Source organism: Pseudopipra pipra, chromosome 4, assembly GCF_036250125.1.
Source record: "Pseudopipra pipra isolate bDixPip1 chromosome 4, bDixPip1.hap1, whole genome shotgun sequence".
In the NCBI taxonomy this organism is placed as follows: Eukaryota; Metazoa; Chordata; class Aves; order Passeriformes; family Pipridae; genus Pseudopipra; species Pseudopipra pipra.
Genome location: NC_087552.1, coordinates 3946394 through 3963898, shown reverse-complemented (window position 1 = coordinate 3963898; position 17505 = coordinate 3946394). Strand labels below are relative to the sequence as shown.

At 40.9% G+C, this 17505-nt stretch overlaps 2 protein-coding genes, 1 long non-coding RNA gene and 1 other non-coding gene across 6 annotated transcripts in view; 1 reads left to right on the top strand and 3 right to left on the bottom strand.

Annotated features, from left to right (window-relative positions):
- Nucleotides 1-3704, top strand: part of PRSS12 (serine protease 12) — a 33597-nt gene extending 29893 nt beyond the window's left edge. The window contains exon 13 of the mRNA XM_064651415.1: nt 1036-3704. Within this exon, the coding sequence (XP_064507485.1) occupies nt 1036-1343 (308 nt within the window). The 3' untranslated portion in view covers nt 1344-3704. The remainder of the gene's footprint in view (nt 1-1035) is intronic.
- Nucleotides 3705-5682: 1978 nt separating this feature from the next.
- LOC135412659 (uncharacterized) lies at nt 5683-7329 on the bottom strand. The gene is made up of 2 exons (XR_010429836.1): nt 6917-7329; nt 5683-6381 (listed from the first exon to the last, which is right to left on the bottom strand). It is a non-coding gene; the product is annotated as an uncharacterized LOC135412659 (long non-coding RNA).
- Nucleotides 7109-7239, bottom strand: LOC135413905 (small nucleolar RNA SNORA24). Its single transcript, XR_010430474.1, has one exon. It is a non-coding gene; the product is annotated as a small nucleolar RNA SNORA24 (small nucleolar RNA).
- Nucleotides 7330-9352: 2023 nt separating the features above from the next.
- LOC135412655 (bifunctional heparan sulfate N-deacetylase/N-sulfotransferase 3) overlaps nt 9353-17505 on the bottom strand; it is a 133146-nt gene continuing 124993 nt past the window's right edge. For all 3 annotated transcript variants that reach the window (XM_064651413.1, XM_064651414.1, XM_064651411.1), the window contains 5 exons: nt 16192-16366; nt 15594-15764; nt 14483-14592; nt 13831-13933; nt 9353-12817 (listed from right to left, as the gene is read on the bottom strand). In XM_064651413.1, coding sequence (XP_064507483.1) covers nt 12698-12817; nt 13831-13933; nt 14483-14592; nt 15594-15764; nt 16192-16366 — 679 coding nt within the window. In that variant the 3' untranslated portion in view covers nt 9353-12697. The remainder of the gene's footprint in view (nt 12818-13830; nt 13934-14482; nt 14593-15593; nt 15765-16191; nt 16367-17505) is intronic.

Below are 17505 nucleotides of genomic sequence, written 5' to 3'. Positions count from 1 at the left end.
GTACAAGATTCTTCCTCTTCAAAGGTCTTTGTCCTTTAAATGTATTACTAATTGATAACCATGTTTTACTTTTATGTTTTTATGGTGCTGAATACAGTGCAAGTCAGCAACCACACTTGAGCCTTTGTTCCAGTGACTCATTCAAACTGGCAAGGAGACAAGGCGGCACGGCCAAGTATCAGTTCCTCCTCTTCACATGCACTAATCTGCGTGCACAGATGTCTGGGTCACTGTACTACAGTAAAGGAGAGAGACTTGGAGGGTGGCTTTTTTTGCTACAAACAATTGTTAATTCATTGCCTAGCTCTGTCTAGCCTTCCTACATAAATTCACTGGAAGTCCTACAATATTGTTAACTTAGGACATCTATTTCAGGAAACATTAACCACAGCAATAATTGGCTTCAATTATGGTAAGAAATTACATCATCCAATACCTCAGCTGACATTTCACACTTACTGTGTGAATCATAATTACTTTACAACTATTAAGATTTTACTTTAAAAAGGCCAAACCAACACTGGTTTTCATTTTTCATGCTTCCACCTGAAAAAGAGGTGCAAGCTATAGAAAAGAAGTACAAAGATCCAAATTTGGATGCTCAACTTGGAAGCCAGCACCTATCAGGCTGGGCTAGATTGGATTTGAACTGGTGACCCAGAAATTAGGTATTTCTATGACTTTACTCTCCACTGCTCAAGACTCCCAAAAATTGCTTCCCCATGTAAGTATTGAAGTATATACTCTTGTAGAAGACACAAAGTGCTTGGAACAAACCAAACTCCAGCCTTGGAAAGATCCAGAGAACACAAGCTACTTTTTTTTTTTTTTTTAAGCATCTATATTTCACATGTACAATATATATTTTAGTACTATATTTAAAGCACAGTAGATTTTTTTCAGTAGTCTTGCTTCAAGTCATGTTATTTAAGGACAAGACAGTGTGAAGACTGAGAGTATAAATTGGATTAAATCCCATTTATGTTTCCAAGACTAACCACTGTAATGAGAAAATAATTTTGGTCTTCTTTTTAGGACGGGCTTATTCAAGAACACTACAACAGGCTGCCATCCCCTTACTTCCCAAGAGGGTATGTGAAGAGCGCTACAAAAGAAGATTCACGGGAAGAATGCTCTGTGCTGGAAACGTCCAGGAACAGAAACGTGTTGACAGCTGTCAGGGAGACAGTGGTGGACCACTGATGTGTGAACGGCCAGGGGAAAGCTGGGTTGTGTATGGTGTGACCTCCTGGGGCTATGGCTGTGGGGTCAAAGATTCCCCAGGTGTCTACACAAAAGTATCCTCTTTTGTGCCCTGGATAAAAAGTGTGACCAAACTATGAATGTCTGGAATGAAACCCAAACTTTGAAGCAGGACAAGCTGAACGGCACAGACAGTGCACAGCTGGGGCCCACAGTGGGTGGAAACAGACACATTTTCCTGATACGTGTGTTTTCCTTTTTGTTAAATCCAAGCTGTATACACACAACCTTTCCAGTTAGGGATTACTGTCCTCTGTGGTAAGGAAGTTTATATATTGCAGGAATGAGTTACATGTATCTAAGGGGAAAGTGATAGCCAGCTGAGAGTAACACTGGAGCAGGACAGCTGGAGAGTTCACTGGGAGACTCACTGTCCACGGGAAGACTGCAGTAGCTCCAAGCTATTTATGCTCCAAGCTTCTCTAGAATTAATTACAGATCTCAATTAATCTTCAGTCTCGTTTATTTAATCATTTCTTGACTGTCTGCCTATTATCCCTATGATCTTACACTCAGTCCTCTAAATTTGACTCATGTTTCAGCAGCTAATGAGATCATTAGCAGATTGATTCTTGCTAAGTAATTCCGAGTATGTATTAAGTGTTAGAAGGAAAATAATTGCCAATAATCAGATCCCCAGCTATTCTGATAAATTTTCTCACAGTTTAGTGTGCATAAAGTACATTCCCAAGTGAAACAGGTAGTACACTTGACTGTTTCCTCACAAACATCCTGCACAGCTACAAGAGCTAAATCAAAAACAAATGAACACTTATTTTCCTTCCTCTAGATAAGTAACATTTGTCTGATTTCTGAAATTTGTAATTTTGAGTAAATACAGCGTTTTGGAGAGGATTTACTTATCCTGTTTACCACAGCGTTAGACTAAAAAATATCCTGCTCTTCTCATTGCTGGGCTTTACTTTAAGTAGTGCAAAGAACCTCTGTCAATCCTACCAGAGAGAGTTATAAATACATTCAATGGAGATGTTGAGCCAAACCTGTCTGACAAGGTCTATAGTCTTAAACTCCTGTTTTCTACAAGGTAATATTTAGACAGCTCTCTCTTAGTTGCAGCACTGGTTCAGGTTGATCTTTACAGGAAAGCTGAGTTTTCACTGACTTCTAAAGTATTGACACTGCTTGATTCCATTTAATCTCTTTTTCCAAATACTGTTCCGTATGCTGCGAAAACTTTGACAACTTATTATAAAAATGCACCGATAACCAGCTTACTGTCCTTCTAGAAAGGGCCACCCCACTGAACCTAGAACACAGAACACAGCAGGTTATCATCATCTTAGTGCAACACTAACAGGATCAGCCTGTGACTGCAGTTGAGAGGCAGCCAGGACAGCTCAGCACCATCTCCACAATCCCTGTCAAAGGCCATTCTGACCATCACAAGTGTGCTCTGCATATTCCATTAACAAACACGCTCATAAAAAGATGAACTGAAAAGCTCTGTGGGCCGTGAAACACTCCAGCGTGACAAGTGTGGCAGATGTGTCACCACATAGTGATTGTGCAAACTGTGACTAGCAGTGACTGTTTCCCTGTTCCCTATTCCCCAAACACTCTGGCTATGACATGTTGTGTGGTGTCTTGTGAAAAAGTGGGATGCTTGCATTCATGCTCTAAGTGGGCAATCATTCATTTCTGTATGATTCTGTGTCTCTCTGGTGTTACAACAAATACCCACAACTCAATTGCATACAAAGGGGCATTGATATTGCAGAAGCCCATGTGATTGAAAACTTGGCTCTTAATTTCTCGCTGACCTCACACATAAGTTTTCAAGGTTCATGACTAATTTAGATATCTTATTGGAAAAATGGTGCTAAACTAGTACATGGGGTGCTTTAATATATTTTAGTTCTCTGTAATTCCATGCTATTTGAAATCGTGTGAAGTATATTATTTAAAAAGATGTCAAAAATCACAGTACTGTGACCACCTGCTGTTAGACCAATATGAAAGACTGTGCTAATGAACATTGAAACCATTACATTCTTACTTATATATAGCCCGTTTGATTACAAGGGAAGTACGTCTGTCAAAATGTATCCACTTGTACCATCCAAGCTTTGCTGTACAAGACTATTGAGACTTATGGTGAAGTAGTCTATATAGTGCAATATATGCATTGTGTACAGGGGAAATAATCTTCTTTTAGAAGTTGAAATACGATACTTGGGGGTGGGATTAAGCCTGCATGCTAAGTGTAGTAAACAGATTTAGTACAGTAGTTTGCTAGTACTGCTCTTTTAATAGGACGCTTTATTAGATTTTAAAATGTTGCACTACTGTTTCCATGCTGAGCATGCCTTTCCAGTTTCTAACATAAAATGAAATTGTCTCCGTGTTATGCCATTCTCATTTTTGTTCAATGAGCCTGATGATGTACATGTAAACAATAAAAACTGCCACACTGACTACAACTTCTGTACATTAATACAGTGGATGTACAAGCAGGTGCTGCAGGAACATCAGCTGGGTAAACTTCCCATGAGCTTTATTAAACGAGAAAGGGTGCTCTTGAAACTATTTTATAAGCCTAGGGCTATTTCCTCAAAAAGGGAAATTTGTCTTGTATGACAGAATTCCTTCCCACTGCGTTAACTCACACCAGTCAGGCTGTCACAAATAAGTTAATCCTATACTCTTAAAACTGCCTAAGAATGTTGTGACCCTTGCTGCTCTCCCCTCAATTCAACGTTTTTAATAAATGAGGTTGTATAAAACCCCCTGCTTTTCAGCCTATGCTAAGGTTTTTTTCTATTAAGCAGGTTGGCCACAGTGTTAACAGTGGCATAAACTACTGGCACTTGGCACTTCTACTACCAATGACCATCCTGAACACCAGTCTGTAATCTGTTCAGGCTCCTCAACACTGTAAAGACCTAGTTAGACGCAGCCCTCCTCAGCTTCCTGAGTTTTTGTTCATTTTACAGAGAATATACAAGAGCAGAAGCATCACTGCAACTGACACACAAAATCTATTAAATTTATCCCGACCCCAAAAAACTTCCCAAAAAGGGCACTTACCTGTAAACCACAGATAACCAAGATCCCATTTTACAACTACATGCAGAACACCTAGAAACTTAGCTGCCTTAATTCCAGAAATACAGCACTGTAACAGCCTGTATAGAACAAAAGGTCAGTCCTCAATATTCTCCATTTTCAATGCTACTGCAACTATTTCATGCCTTTCTGTGCTATAGTATTTATACTCATAAAGATTCCTGGAGAAACCAATCTCCAGCCCTACTCCTGCTGCTTCCAATTCATTTACCTACACCTGGCTTTCTTCATAGAGCCACGGTCAGGTACAAAAAAAAAACCCACCACTAAAAAATTAAGGAAGCCACTTCGCATCAGTGTGCTTGCCACAACAGCAGCACTTTCCTGCCCACGCCTTGCTCTGGGACAGCCCCAGACTTCTCCTGGCCAGTCTGTCTAGCATCTGCTTGTGGAAGGTAAAAAATGTTATTTTCTGGAAGGCACTAAGATTACTACACAAGCCAAGTCTTCTTGGAGAAAAGGAAACTCAAAGTACACACTCAGGATTGTTGCCTTCCAGGCTTGGCAGCCTCGGAATGCCAAGCAGTAAGGATGTCATATGATAGACCTGTTTAAAAGGAGAGAGTAATCACACACCACCAGTTCAACAGGTGTGGTATCACTTATTATAAGTTCACACAGAATATCCATTCAGCTGTACTTCCACTGTGGCAGCTAAAGTATATGCTTGAAAAATAAGATGATGTTTCCTATGACAGTTCCTTGATCTCCCTACCAAAACATAACACTACCACCAGAAGTAATTTCCACAGATCTAATCCGTGTTGTAACTAAGAGTCCACACTTCCACTCCATCCACTCCCAACAGGAATTCCCACCTCAGTTGCCAAACACTTAGCAGTAATTACACTGCCTGCTGATGATCTCAGTTCTAGCTTCACAGACTGTTTCCCAACCCATTCAAAGCCCCCTTACCCTAAACCTCCTACTTGGAGCAATTTGCAAAAAACTTTCCTTATTAACTGGAAAATATTCTATAGGAGACTGTGTCAGCACAGGTGGCGTTAGCTAAGACTGTAAGTAAAATGTTCTGATTTTGCAGTGATTCACCATCTACTGGAGCTCCATCTGTTTTTGTGAATATGGAGCCCCCAGGAACTGCAGCTGAAAAAGCAGCTATATTCAAAGTCACTGTTTCTGCCCTGAAGCAGCAACCTCTGATCAGTCATACCCCTCCTGGAATGGTTCCCAGACAATGCATCCGCCACCTGAAACCATAGATTCTGCCAAAAGGTGTATCCCCAGAACAGGCAGATTTGGCAAGTTTAAGTCATTCCAATGAACATCCGCAGGTCTAATCTTGGTTACCAGCAGAAAGAAAGAAACCACACCTGCAGCCAAAGTCTCTTTATTGATTTATTCATACATGTGAATGCTTTATATTGGCATAGATACCAAAATCATGACTGTAAGTTTCCACAATTATTTTCCAGACTTTAAAAACTTACCTTCAGCTTCTGCAGTACATAGACACTCTCTGCAACCACCTTTCTAACATACTTCAGCAGCAGAGGAGCCACCACTGAAGGTGCACGTGTCACTGGATTTAATACTCCTGCAGTGTGGTCGGCCACAGGACAGCGCAGCATGGCCACTGAACTACCAAAACCATTACTGTAATTGCTCAACACTTAGCAGCAGCCCAAAGAGGAGCAGCACATCCCTGAAAGCTGCACAAAATGGGCTACTCATCCCAACTGTACTTGTATAGAAGCAGCCAAGGCTAATTTTAGGCACAGTAAGCTGTGTTCCAGCCCCTCTTTGCAATGATGAGAAGAACTGCAAAATCTCTCATTAAAGCTCCAAATTTTAACTTTATTTAAAAATCAAGATTAAGATCCAGCCTAAAATTAGCCTTTTCGAGCTCTGCTTGATAACCAGAAATATTACCACTCACAAAGGCATCAAAATGAAACAGATCCATCCCCCTCCCAGTAAAAATTAAAATTTTAGTCACAGCTACTCCTAGAATTCACATGTGGAATTTACCCCCATCTTCTTCTGTCATCACAACTCAAGAGTGTTTTTCCCCTGTAAAAACAAGTTTGAGGCAGTTTAATATTGCTACCGGGAAAATATACAAGACAGCAAACAGACATCACCGAACAGCAGGATGCGCTGAAACAATGCTTTTAGTATCCACCTCGTGTTTCCCTCTGCTCCTGTAACTGCAGATTCTGCTTACAACTCACGTGCTTATTGAAAAAGACATTCCCCTTGCACAGAATATCCCCGAGAAATCTGTGGATTCCGATGCCTCTAGTTTGGCAAACAAGAGTACTGACAACGTGACTTTTATGCTAGGAATAGTGGATTTTTTCTGATGCATCTACACCCAAACCCCATTCCTCCCATTCCTTGCAGTAATGCACTCGGGTGTTATTTTTCTGACAATAAACCACGTAAAAATGAAGCATGGCTTAAAATAAAACACCAAACCTATACCTATTTCAGAGAACACGTCGCAGCAGATTAATCGCTACACATTAATTATCAAATCGTTATTTTTCCCGATAAAAATCTCACTCCTGAAGATCTTATTACCTACTATACACCCATCACATACTTTTTGGGGAAGGATCTTCAAGATCAGATACGTCTCCATAATTTTCAGCTTCTGCGCTCCTGTAAAATAAAATAAAAAAAAGTTTAAAAACTGGGCTGTAATCGCTTACTGGGGACAAAAAAAGGTGAAAACTGAAAACCAAACAACCAAAAAACACAACAGGGGGAGACGGCCAGTCCCACGGCAGACTCGGTTTGTTACTTGCTACAGTCAACGACTCATACCCACAAGAAGGTACAAGTTGTGCCAATCCGCAAGGCTCTGCTCTTCCATGCCTAGGAAGGGAGTCAGCCACAGGCGGCAGCCCCCATGGAGTCATGGATCACCGCTCCCCATCCCGCCACGTGGCAGCCGCCATTTTCCCTCCCTTCCTCCCTCATGCGAGCCCCGGCCCCGCGCCGCCTCACGGCTTCCACCCGGCCGCCCTTCCCGTCACGGAGCCCACCTGCTGCTCGCCCCGCTTCTCTCCGCTCCTTTGCCGCGGCGGCTCCGCTGTGGAGGAGAGCGCGCCCGGTCCGCGAGCACCAGCACCGCCGGCTTCAGCTTCACCCTCGGCCTCTCCCTCAGAGCCTCGGCCCCTCTTTCGCTTCCCGCGCCCCCTCGCCGCGCGCCCCCTCACCGCCAACGGCCGCCCCGCGCGCCCGCCCGCGCGGACACCCACTCGCCGCGCGACCGACCTCTCGCGCGCCGGCGGCGGGAACTGGGCACGAGCGGAGCTGCGGGCGGAGACGTGGGCGGGGCCACGGGCGGTGGGCGGGGCCTCGGGGCGCCCTGGGCGGCAACCCAGGGGCGGGGGCAACGCTCGAAATGTAAAGGGAACCAACCCCTTCCTGGGGCTTTCTGAAGCTACCGAGTAGCACCCTCGGGGGCAAACGGACTAAGGGATCCAAGGAAAAAAGGCTGCAGGTACCCCAAAGCAAAGCAGAGCCCTTCAGCTGGCCGAGATATCGGTGCTGCTTTACCTATGTGGATACACGTGTCTATATGTATCTGTGCTCGGTCCAGTCATAAATGCTAAAACGATCCCTGCTTGTTATTTGATAACCATGCACTAAGAAGAAAGAAGAGGCTGTGAAAGGTGTGCTAGAAAAATGAAGCCATCCCTTTAGGTGAACACCTTTTCCAGTCCATATAAGCAAATGCTTAATTTGCAGGTTAATGCTGGCCAGATTCCCACACACTCAATTTTAATTAGTACAGGGTGAAATACAATAGTAGTGACCAGATCATTTCAGTTGGCAGGGACCAACTGCCCAACCACCTCAGGGCTGACCTAAAATTAAAGCCTGTTGTGGAGCATTTTCCAAATGCCTCTTAAACACTGACAGGCCTGGGGCATAAACCACCTCTCCAGGGAGCCTGTTTAGAGTCTATAAAGAAATGCTTCCTAATGACAAGTCTAAATCTCCCTAATAAACTGTACCCTTCAGAGCACAGCATCTTATTTAACTATTATTCGTCATCCTCAGCCTGGTGAAGACACAAGCTCAATGTATGTTTTTGAAATTATCACTCTTACTTTGTCTTAAACTCCTCCTCCTCCATTCAGGTTTCCCTAGTCCTTGGTTTCAGCTGTTGATTGCCCTCCTGTTCCTGGGATTTATCCTTTCATGCTGACTTGTGCTGTCTTCATCCATGTGATGCACAGAGACAAAGACAGTGTCTTTTGCCTTTGAGCTCTAAGAGTTTGGAGACTTGAAGAACTAAAAAGAAATATTAAATGAAAGCAGATAAATTGGAGAGAGAGGCCAAGCAGGTATTATTTGCAGCAAGGATCTCTTCCCTTTGCTTACTACCTCTTATTACTTTATCACTTCATTTCTGTTATTCCTAATAGATTATGGAGATGGGTAAAGCTTAGACTACTTAATTATAGGTTGCATCTTATCTCTGTAGTGAATGGAGTATTTTGTTAACGTAGGTTTCCTATTTTCCACACTCCTATGAAGATATTAAGCAGCTCTCGCCCAGCTAGATAAGTACATTTTTCTATTCTGAATGTATTGATAACGTACTGAATTTTCCTTTAGACATTCATACAGTATTTTACAGGTTTCTCCTAAGAAGGGTTTTCTCATGTCTCTGTAGGCTGATGCATTGGCACAACCACTGAATCCCTAAGGCAAGTAATTTGAATAAATTCTGGTTGTTATCTTACAAACAGCAAACTCTGGAGACGTTTCTCCAGCACATTAGCAATTTCTGGCGCAAGAAATAGAAAGTAAGCAGGAAGCAAAAGCAGTAAAACGAGCAGCTGCATAAAGCAGCAATATTCACTCACAGCAAGAGTAAGCAACATTTTTCATTTCTGAAAACATCTCATGCTGCTCCTGTGCTGCTGGATTGTGTTGTAGCTCAGTGTCAAGCTGCAATAGCTGATAACCGACCTGGAAAAGGACAACTTCTGTGAACATGAAAGGCACTTCCACGCAGCACTACATTTTCTTATCAGAGTTTATTGTTGCACTTCAAATACCATGCCACTATCAGAATAATATCTATTTTTTTTTATTTAAAAAAACTCTGAGAAAAATGTTTCCAGCAATATTCATTCAATGTGAATGACAAGAGTATTACATCTATAAACATCGAAATATCTATTTAATTTCTTCCTGAGGAAGTTTCACATTTTTAAGCAATGAAAAAGGGTATTCTGTACAAGATAGTCTGCAAATCATTCAAACTAATTCTTTCTGCACAAGAAGAACTGGGAAAATATCACAGTATTTTCAGGAATGTTTGCTCAAATAATTAGGTAATTGAGTATCAGGCTCTGTGTTTACACCCCCCCGAGTGGTCACTTTCTGCTCATAACCACACACTGGTTTTTAATGGCACAGAGGTCGGCAGAAAGCAAATTTCAGAATCTGATTTCAGAAAACAAAGGCAAAGCTCAAATAATCACGCAGTTGTCAAAGAAATTCTTGTGCAGTTACCTACCAGGGGAACAGAAACCATGGCTGTGTTACCAGCCACAATCAAACATCCGACTTTGACTCGCAAACAGAAATTCATTGTAAGAAATCAGTATTTTTTTTAAGAGTATTAATACTGATAGTCTATTTCTGGAAACCAAACACTGGCTGTAGGTAAGCTGTGAAGAGAGAGGTTAAACTTTGCCAGATAACTCATGTGGTATGACTTGCTTACTCTGCTGTACTCATGTCCATCCTATGACACGGGAAATAACTCATCTAGCTGCTGCCTGCATGCTGTGCTCAGCCTCCTCATCCTTCATCAAGCTGACTGCATGTTAAAAGTCACTCTTGTTTTTTAAAGGCTCCTGTTAAATGTAAGAACATATTTAAGTAGAATAGCTCCGGAGAAAACAGATGTGGCTTCCTATCTTTTATAAAAAAGCGATAATCTATCCAAGGCCAAGGTCGTGCATGTGGAGGAGTTATTATGCCAGTGCCTCACGGGGACCACCGTTGGGCTGTACAACTTCCCAGGGGACAATGTGAGCAATGTGCATGTCCCCATCACTGCCCTGGCCTTGGCTGCACACTCATTCCCATTCTTCTCCCAGAGAAGGAAGACAGAGAGGGAATTCTTTAAAACAAAGAATGAACTTACGAATGTGGCTGAAGGCCATTCCTCCTGCACGTAGGAGGCACTCAAATCTCTGTGCAGACGGTTCTCTCACCCTGAAAATATCAGGCACTTGATAGGTGCCCAAGGTTTTTCCCATTTTCTTCTATTTTCTAATTGTTCCACTGAAGAACGTGGAGTAACCGAGGCAGCAGTGCACAACAGGAGCTTTGTGCAATCCCTGTGGATTTTTTAAAAATGTTTGAGTGATGTTACATCAGGTTACATCAAGGGTAAAATCAATCACGCCGGGATGAAAACCCGGGGTATTTTCTCCAGTTATTCAATTTAGTTGTAACAAATCTATACAGATGCTTGCAGGAAGCATGAGCTGTCCATAGCACACAGAGTACTTGCTTTTACAGATGTTCAAAATCCAGAGTATTTCTTTTATCAAATAAGAAGTATTTTAAGACAAGTCAGCTTTTGAGACAAATCCACACGACAGTGAATATTTAAAATGAAATGAAAATTCTCATTCTAATAAATAATAAAGATGTTCATCTTAAAAAATGTCTACTCTAGCAGGTCCTCATCATTAATCATGCATATTCCCTTAGCAAAAATGTGCTGTGTAAAGAATACTGGTATATACAGCAAATTTGTCTAGATTTTTTTCTTTACAGGCTTATCAAAACCACGTATTACATAGACAAAATCAATAAATAAAGATTACCAGTTAGAGGTACAGTAAGGATCTCAACATCTGTTTTCTATTTAGGGAATAACAGACTGGTTTCCATTCCATTACCTTGAAAGTTAAATCATATGATTACAGGAATGTCGTAAAACAGCACTGAGACACAGAAAGTTTTTCCACCATTTGATGCACGTTTTTAAGTATTCGCCCTAAAACAAAGTATGAAAACATTATAAGAGCTACTGTATAAAACACTGCATTTAGTACTGTAGTTCTCTTTTGTTTTCACTACCCCTTCATGCCTTTAGAAACACTCGGAGCCAAAGTTCAGTGCAGAAGCATTAAGGTCACAGTCAGCTGAAGTTGTCACTGATCTTCTTCCTCAACTTTTAATATCAAATATGTTTAAGATGTTTGGAACCAGGACCTGTATTTTCTTCTCGAAATCTGATAGAATTTTGCAGCTGATGTAAACTGAAGGTTACTGAAATGTGCTACAATTTTGATGAGGTTGAAGGATCTTGGAAAGCAAAAAGGCAAATAAAAGAAAAAATAGTGCAACTTAAGGCAATAAAAGTATGGATCTCTTTCTGCTCTTTTTGAGTTTTTCATCCGTTTCAGTGCAGATACTCCTGATTCACAGCAAGCCTGTGAGTGCAGTGCCTGGATCTGGCTGCTCACAGAACCAGGAGTTTCTTCCACTGCTCCAGTTTGAGTCACAATTGTTTAAGTTTGATACTGCTCATGAGGACTTTACTGCAATTTTTGTGCTTCACATGTCCAAATTAATTTCTGTTCAGATAATGGCTATATTCTAACATTTCAGTCAGTACAAGATCAGACATAATTATGGACAAAGGTCCTTACCACACTGTAAGGGTTTGCTGTTACAGGATATAATCACAGGTTCCTATGATAGTTTTGTTTGCATGAGTTTGGTTTTCTCTGCACTGCTTTTGCCAGCGGCTTCCAGATTTTGCTCTGTGTATTTAGTTGCTGTGCACAGCTAAATCATATATATCACATAAACTGTGATTCTCACCTGTGTTTGTACACACTTTGGGTTATTACCAAGCTGATTCCAAAGGCAGAAGTACACTTGGCATTTTGTGCTACATTAACTTTTCTTACCTTATGCAACACAATAATCAAATAGTAAGAAAAACTGTCAGCGGCCTAACAATGGGCTACAAAACCTACATGAGACACAATACTTTTAAACTGATATATAAAAATGTAAATATTTACCATGAAATTGGACAGGTCATGTGTTTCTGACGCTTTTACCAGCTGTAAATAACTTCCACATTTGTGCACAGTAGTCCACAAGTCCACAGGCCCAGAAATGTTTGTAAGAAAGATCTGGCCCATCAGAGCTCTAAGAAATGCATGTATTTTTTACAATCCACATGCCAGCATATGGAAATAATTTCTATCTTTTACACTTTTTCGAAGAGGTATATCTTACAAGACCTTCTGGTAGCTGCTGGAGAGTTTAGGTATGATGAGTGAAGTGTGGAAGGGAGATTTCAAACAGCTGTTTTCCAATGCTATCTCACTTTCTGCAGCTCCTGTCTCAGCCACGATGGCAGGGGTTGTCCCAATTTGTGAAGAAGTTTTGACAGTTCCACGTTGTGATCTCTGTAGTAGCTTGACAGAAAGGCCCTGCACTGATGGATACAAAAGGAGGCATTTTTATTTAATAAAAGGCTGTACTGCAGTTGTTGTGAATTTGATGTTTCAAAGTTTGTTTGACATGTGTCAAAACTTTACTTTCTCTTATACAATTTATATGGTTTTATGCTATCTACTGCATGCAAGTTTAAGCTCTTCAGTTAGGAACTGAACTCTAAAAGGTAATTTCAAAAGAAACAGAGATCCAAATGAACACTGAAGTCAAGGATTTGATTCTACTCTCAGATAGTCATGTAAATATAGAATCACACTGAGGTTGATGCAGTTACTTTGAATTTACTGCACTGTGACTGAAATGAAAGCTTCTAAATTATCTTTGTAGGTAGACATGTATCAGTTAGTAACTTCATTTTGAGAAGTATTTAAAGTTGAAAAAGACAACAGTAAACAAATACAGTCTTGTCTTATCTCTGACCAAAACCCTTCTCACTCAATGACTTTGTGTCAGTATGACTCTACTGATGTGAAGTTACTTACAATTTAAGTACCAGGAGAAAAAAACTCCTGGCTTGCTTGGTACATTAATTCTTACTGCTGCTCAAACTGTAACTTTTTATTTGCATTTTAGTCAGGCTAAATGAAATGGGAATGCAGGACAGAATCAACATAAAACTTACTGGAGACTAAACTGCTGCAGCATTTGATCTGACAGAGATTTCCTCATTTGAGCATTTCTCTGGGGAAGGTACTTAGAAAATTCATGGAAACAGAACTTACCCTCTCTTAAAACTGGGTAAGAGTCTGCATTACTTGTCAGGGTCTAACTACTCTCAGGGACAAGGGACCAGACAGAAATACAAATATCTGACCATGACTGAGGAAACACATGCACTGTGGAGCCCCTGCTGCTTAAGTCCATAAGGTAAAGGGGACAGGGTTTCAGAAGCACTTCATTTGGTCTTCTCTCCCTTCTTATGGTTTTGCCTGCATCACGTCCCACATGTGGCAGCTGAATCCCTGCACAATGCCAATGAGCATAACAGTTTACCTCAGAATCCATAGGAGGGTATTTTCTGCCTTTGCTCTTTCCAAGACACTTTGTTTTTCCTTCTTCCAGGAGCTGACACCAGAATCCCTTATGTGAGTCGAACCTGAAACAAATATCTTGTGGTGTAAAAGCTGTAAAATACTTCAAGAAGGATAAATCTTTAAAGTTCAGACTGAAGACTTAAAAGGTTTAACCTAAAGTTATCAGCCTTATTTTAAAGGCAACCAAATCTAAGTGTCAGAATCCCAAAGGTCTGTGTGCACGTGTATTTATGAGGTACAGAGCGGACGTTACGTTGCTGACCGATACCACTGAATCTGTTTTTCAGCTAAAGTCAAAAATAAAGAGAAACTGATTCTACTTCCTTCCTGTTCACACATGTCAGCATTCTGTGTTCCACTTATGGAAGTAAAATTTCTTTTGATTGATCCAAAATTCCTACACAATTGTCACAAAGTTTTGTCTGTCAGCACTGAGTGGCTCAGGGGATGACTTGTGGAAAATTCAACCCTGAGCTGTGTTCTGAGGAATACATCCTGCTGACAGCTCAAACAAGTATGAGAGGCTTTATTTTGCAGTGACCTTACTTACACACTAACTGGTATTTTAGGAATGTTAGGAACATGTGAAAATGATAAATTAATTAACTCACGTTAGGGCTTCAGAGTAATTATAGTGAGGAGAGACTCCCAGGAATTTCTGTACTTCATCCATTACGGTAGATGGGTCAGTTCTCAGCTGCTGTCCATCAATAATGAGCAACTATAACAGATAAAATAAGTGGAAGTTTAATTTAAAATTCATTATTTCGAGCTTCAAACTGAAACTTCCACCTCTGTCAAACTCCTTCATTACATGGAGAGTACTGCACCAGGAAACGATAATTGGTCCAGTTTTAATTAGCATCATCATTAATGACCTGGGTAAATGGCATGTTAATTAACTCTGAAATGATGTTAAATTGGAAGGTGTTGTGACAACAGAGAAATAATAATGAAGGACCTAAAAAGATAAGAAATATTGGCAGGAAATTGAGAGAGATTGGTCCAGCCAAGAAAAAATTATATTAATGGCTAGTACTTTTACAGAGAAAACATAAGGCTACCAGTTCTTCACTATCACTGTGGGATGTAAAATCTGGTAAAAATCTGCATGACAATGCTTATTGTTCAATATTCATGGATTGATTTTGGAAAAAAGCTAATGAAAACATAATGTAGAGAATTTCATAAGAGTACCATCATATTACAGTATTGTGTATCTCACTAAGAGAAGATATAAGGCTGGCTGAAAAGAGAGTATGTGGAGAATAAAACCAACTGGATGCATCAGAGCTTCCTTGGCACACTCTGGGAAAACAGAAGGTGCAGACTCCAGCCAACTTGTCTCAGCCAGAAGAGTCCTGGATAAACAGAAGGTCTGGATTGCAGCCAGCCTCCCTCAAGTGAAGTAACTTTAACTGTTGGGTGGGGAGCAGTGCCAGACACACTGCTAATGTCATGGAAATCCATTCCAGAAATAAATCTGCCAAGGAGATACTGATCACGTGATACTGTCTGCCTGGCCTTGTGTTATCACATGACGTTCAGGGCTTAGGATGTGCATCTCTTGAGGCCTGATCCTACACAGGGCCAGAAGGAGGATAATGATTTGTAGAATATCCCCAAGGAGCAGCATTCAGCAGGCAAGGCTTTTACAAAGGTAAACTTTAAGACAGTATATATATCTTTAAGGTTAGGATGTCAAGTTCCAGTCTTATTCACCTGATAAGGTGGGAAGTAAGTTAGCCATCTTTCAATATGGATAGCGTACCATCCAGGGGCCAGGCATCTCTTCTGGAGAGCTCTGAGCTCAGAGGGGGCTCGAGGACCAGCTGTGATCACCTGATAGAAGCTGAATTTCAGAGCTGCAGGATCTTCATGTGATCGCTGATGCTGTAAAAGAAGTTACATTGCTGAACGTTACAGATCCCAAAAACTGGGAAAACCAGACAAAACTAGTTGCTCTTACTGACAAAAATCTCTTAATCTATCCTGTATTTTGAGCATGAACTAGATAACTGTGCCTATAGACTAATTTCTGGATGTGCTATTTACATAAATTAATCAAATAAGCACTTTTACATGTTTATATTATAGGCAGACTTTTGAAAAGGTGTTTTCTGGTATTTCAACCCTTAAAATACTTCCAGGATTAGGAGACACACCTCAGCCCATGTGTGATCACGCATGGTCACTGACTGATGAATAAGAGCTTGCACTATCCAAACCCTTTACATACATATATACTGAGAGGACAGACAGAGAGGACTCAAGGTGGAAACCCTGATTGGTGCCTGCCTGTGTTCTTCCAGGCCCGTACCTGGTACCAGGAATACGCCCGGTCGGACGGGTCGATGAGGATGGTGATGATCTTGGCCTTGGGGATGAGGGAAGCAGCTCTCTTGGGAGCTTCCTCAGAGTGGAAATAGTTGGCACTTTTCTCAAAGAGGAAGTCAGTGGTGACATTAGAAGGAGTGGGGAAGAAATCCATGTACCTAGGAAAGCAACATCATCCCCAGATTTACTCAAAAATCACACGAAGGTTGATAAATCTGTTAAGCATATTTTACTCTGGAATACTCAAAATAAAAGCTAACTGCCAAATAGAAGCAAACGGAAGTTTACATTATATTTTTGATGATATTTTACTTGGTACTAGCTTTCTTCTCACTACATATAACTAGACATTGCAGCTATTTTTTGTAACTCGATGAAAATGTTACAATATTCATGTATCTTCTTAAAATTAGCAAATTCTCACTTTTCAGTCAGAACAAACTGCCGAAGCCAAAAGCAGAAACTGAGTTTTCCAAATTTGCCCTTTTGCTGACATCAATTACAGTGCAAAACTGTAAGAAAAAGATACTCAGTATCAGAATTGCTTTCACTCAAAAGAGTCTGTTTATGTGGGGAAGATGCACTGACACAGCTTCATTAGGTAAAAGGTTTCTAAGCAGTGACAGAATATTTCACTTATTGTTCTGAGACCCAGTTTTGGCGAAACATGGGTTGTATTCCTTTTAGTTTTGTGAGCTTTCCTCATCCATTATGAAGTTGAATTCAAGCAACAGTCTTCTTTATCCATGGCCCTCAGACAACTTCCCGTTTATTCTTTTCCCCAACAATAACGAGAAATGTTTGTCTTCTTGATTCTTCAGTTAAACTCTACTGATAAAATAAATAAATGCCATTTAAAACAACCTCTCCTGAAGACCACTGATGACAACTTACACCTATCCTGCTTTCAAAATGGTAATACTGATGTCATGAGGGCTGAAAGAACCTCTTCTGCTTCTGTAGCTAGCCCAGCCAAAGCCTCAGTTAGGGTCAGGGATAAAGCTGCATCTACACAACCCCAAAAGAAATTGAACTGATTGTTATTCGTGATTTTTACAAGAATCCTAGCCAATTAATGGACTAATGAGGAGAGAGCTTTTATCTAATTACCACTCAGCAAGCTCATTACAAGCCAGCATTAAAATACACTATCAGACTAGGAAGTCTGAGAGATTTGTCTGGCAGACAGAACGCAAATCTAAAATGAAGCAGCTACACCAGTGGGTAGTTGTGAGGATCCAAGACTCGAGTGTGAGAACCTGGCAGTGGTGAGAGGGGCACCCAGTGCACAGGTGGG